Source organism: Protobothrops mucrosquamatus, unplaced genomic scaffold (assembly GCF_001527695.2).
Source record: "Protobothrops mucrosquamatus isolate PMUCROS unplaced genomic scaffold, P.Mucros_1.0 scaffold555, whole genome shotgun sequence".
NCBI classification, from domain to species: Eukaryota; Metazoa; Chordata; class Lepidosauria; order Squamata; family Viperidae; genus Protobothrops; species Protobothrops mucrosquamatus.
Window position 1 is genome coordinate 841631 of NW_015386858.1, and position 2403 is coordinate 844033.

A 2403-nucleotide genomic window follows, 5' to 3' on the forward strand; every position below is an offset into this window, starting at 1 on the left:
TTCTCGCCTACATCGTCCATATAGGACGACTTGGGAACTCAACTCCTACCCCGGGCAGCTCACCTATCCCCTTATGCCCAGGGGAAAGGTATCAAGCCGTTTGACAGCTGATGCTGGCTGTCAAACCGGCTTTTACGCAAAACAGGCGGGAGGCAGCAAACAGCTGCGACCGACGAAATCGCCTGCCACCGGAAGTCTCATAAACTTTGACTTATAATAATAATAAAGTTGGAAGGTACCTTGGAGATCATCTAGTCCAACCCCCTGCTCAGGCAGGAAACCCTATACCATTTCAGACAAATAGCTGTCCAGTCTCTTCTTAAAAACTTCCAGTGTTGGAGCATTCACCGCTTCTGGAGGCAGATTGTTCCACTGGTTAATTGTTCTAACTGTCAGGAAGTTTCTCCTTAGTTCTAGGTTGCTTCTCTCCTTGATCAGTTTCCACCCATTGCTTCTTGTCCTGCCTTCAGGCACCTTGGAGAATAGCTTGACTCCCTCTTCTTTGTGGCAACCCCTGAGATATTGGAACACTGCTATCATGTTCCCCCTCGTCCTTCTCTTCATTAAACTAGACATACCCAATTCCAGCAACCGTTCCTTATATGTTTTAGCCTCCAGACCTCTAATCATCTTTATTGCTCTTCTGTGTACTCTTTCTACATCTTTTTACATCGTGGCGACCAAAACTGGATGCAGTATTCCAAGTGTGGCCTTCCCAAGGCATTGTAGAGCGGTATTAATACTTCACGTGATCTTGATTCTATTCCTCTGTTAATGCAGCCTAGCACTGTGTTGACTTTTTTGGCAGCTGCAGCACACTGCTGGACTGGGTCCCTTATTTCTAGCTGTCATGCTCCTTCTGGTCCTGAACATGAGGCAATACAAGATCATGACTATAAATAGGACATAATAAAATGAATAATGAATGCAGGATCCAATCTGAGTCAGTCATAAGGATCAGAGATTTATTCTTCCAAACTTTCAGACTTGTGCTGGAGCCCATCTCAGGGATCGTCTCTCTCTTGCCACACATTCTGGAGAGAAATTCCTTGAGAATGGACCCCAGCACAAGTCTGAATGCTTGGAGGAATAAACCTCTGGTCCTGGTGACTGACTCAGATTGAATCCTGCAACATTATCCTGGGATACTATATTTGTCTTCGTTCGTAAATAATGAATGTCCTAGTATGAAATTCCAGTTCCTTCTAATGAACGTCAATGGCTATTTTCTGTTTTGCTATTTGGGAATGTCTCTAAAAACCATTGCATTAATCAAATCTTTATTACGGTCATAGACAAGCATACCATTTCATTAAGTTTCTGTTCCCCTGGTTTGAAAGCATTGGGTATTGAGTAGGAAGAGCAACATCCCATTGCTCTTCTGTTATGGGAATTCTGAATGGTGGGATACCACAAGACAGCACTGCAAATAGCCACCTCGTCGTTCTTCCCAGGATTTTGTGCAAGCAGGAGAGTCTGACGCAGAACGTTGTGCCCCTCGGCTAGAGCTGGAGCATCGTGGCTGCCTTCCTAGTGAGATCATGGATCCCCAAGGCAAGCAGCATATTTTGGAGGACAGGCCTCTGAAAGATAACATGTACCATGAAAACATCATTCAACTATCACCTCAAAGAATTGTTCTTCAGCTTCGGCCTGGTAAGTACCTTTATTGGAAAGGCTCTCCAGACTGTGAAGAATCTGAGAAGCACTGGGTTGCCTGATCCTAATAGCTTGCCAATAGGAAGGTTCCTCCCAATAAAGGAGAATATTTGTAGCTCAGGGTTGAAATGAGGGTTCCTTGGTGCTCTCTGAGCTTAGTGGTTTTCTTGCAGACATTTCATTACCCAAACTAGGTAACATCATCAGCACTGATGATGTTACCTAGTTCAGGTAATGAAATGGCTGCAAGAAAACAACCAAGCTCAGAGAGCACCAAAAAACCCTTGGTTCTCCCCATCCCTTATTTATTTATTTATTTTATTTTTATTTTATTATATTTATACCCCGCCCTGAGTCCTCTAGGGCGGCTTACAGCCAGTTTAAAAACAATTTATACAATACAATACAAAATTTAAAAAATGATTAAAAATAAATATTTAAATAGGCCGCTTCTAATAAAATTTAGTTAAAACCAATTTAAAATGCCCCTAGGCCAGTCCTGCCCGCTGAAACAACCAAGTCTTGAGGGCGCGGCGGAAGGAGGAGAGATCCGGAATCACCCGGATCTCTGGGGGCAGCTCGTTCCAGAGGGTGGGTGCTCCGACAGAGAAGGCTCTCCCCCTGGGGGTCGCCAGCCGACACTGTCTGGCTGACGGCACCCTGAGGAGGCCCTCTCTGTGGGAGCGTATCGGCCGGTGGGAGGTAATCTGTGGCAGAAGGCGGTCTCGGAGGTAACCAGGTCCA

The 2403-nt window shown here is 45.2% G+C and overlaps 1 protein-coding gene across 1 annotated transcript in view; it reads left to right on the forward strand.

Annotated features, from left to right (window-relative positions):
• ITGB7 (integrin subunit beta 7) overlaps positions 1-2403 on the forward strand; it is a 35277-nt gene that overhangs the window by 10814 nt on the left and 22060 nt on the right. The window contains exon 3 of the mRNA XM_015817145.1: positions 1455-1656. Coding sequence (XP_015672631.1) covers positions 1455-1656 — 202 coding nt within the window. The remainder of the gene's footprint in view (positions 1-1454; positions 1657-2403) is intronic.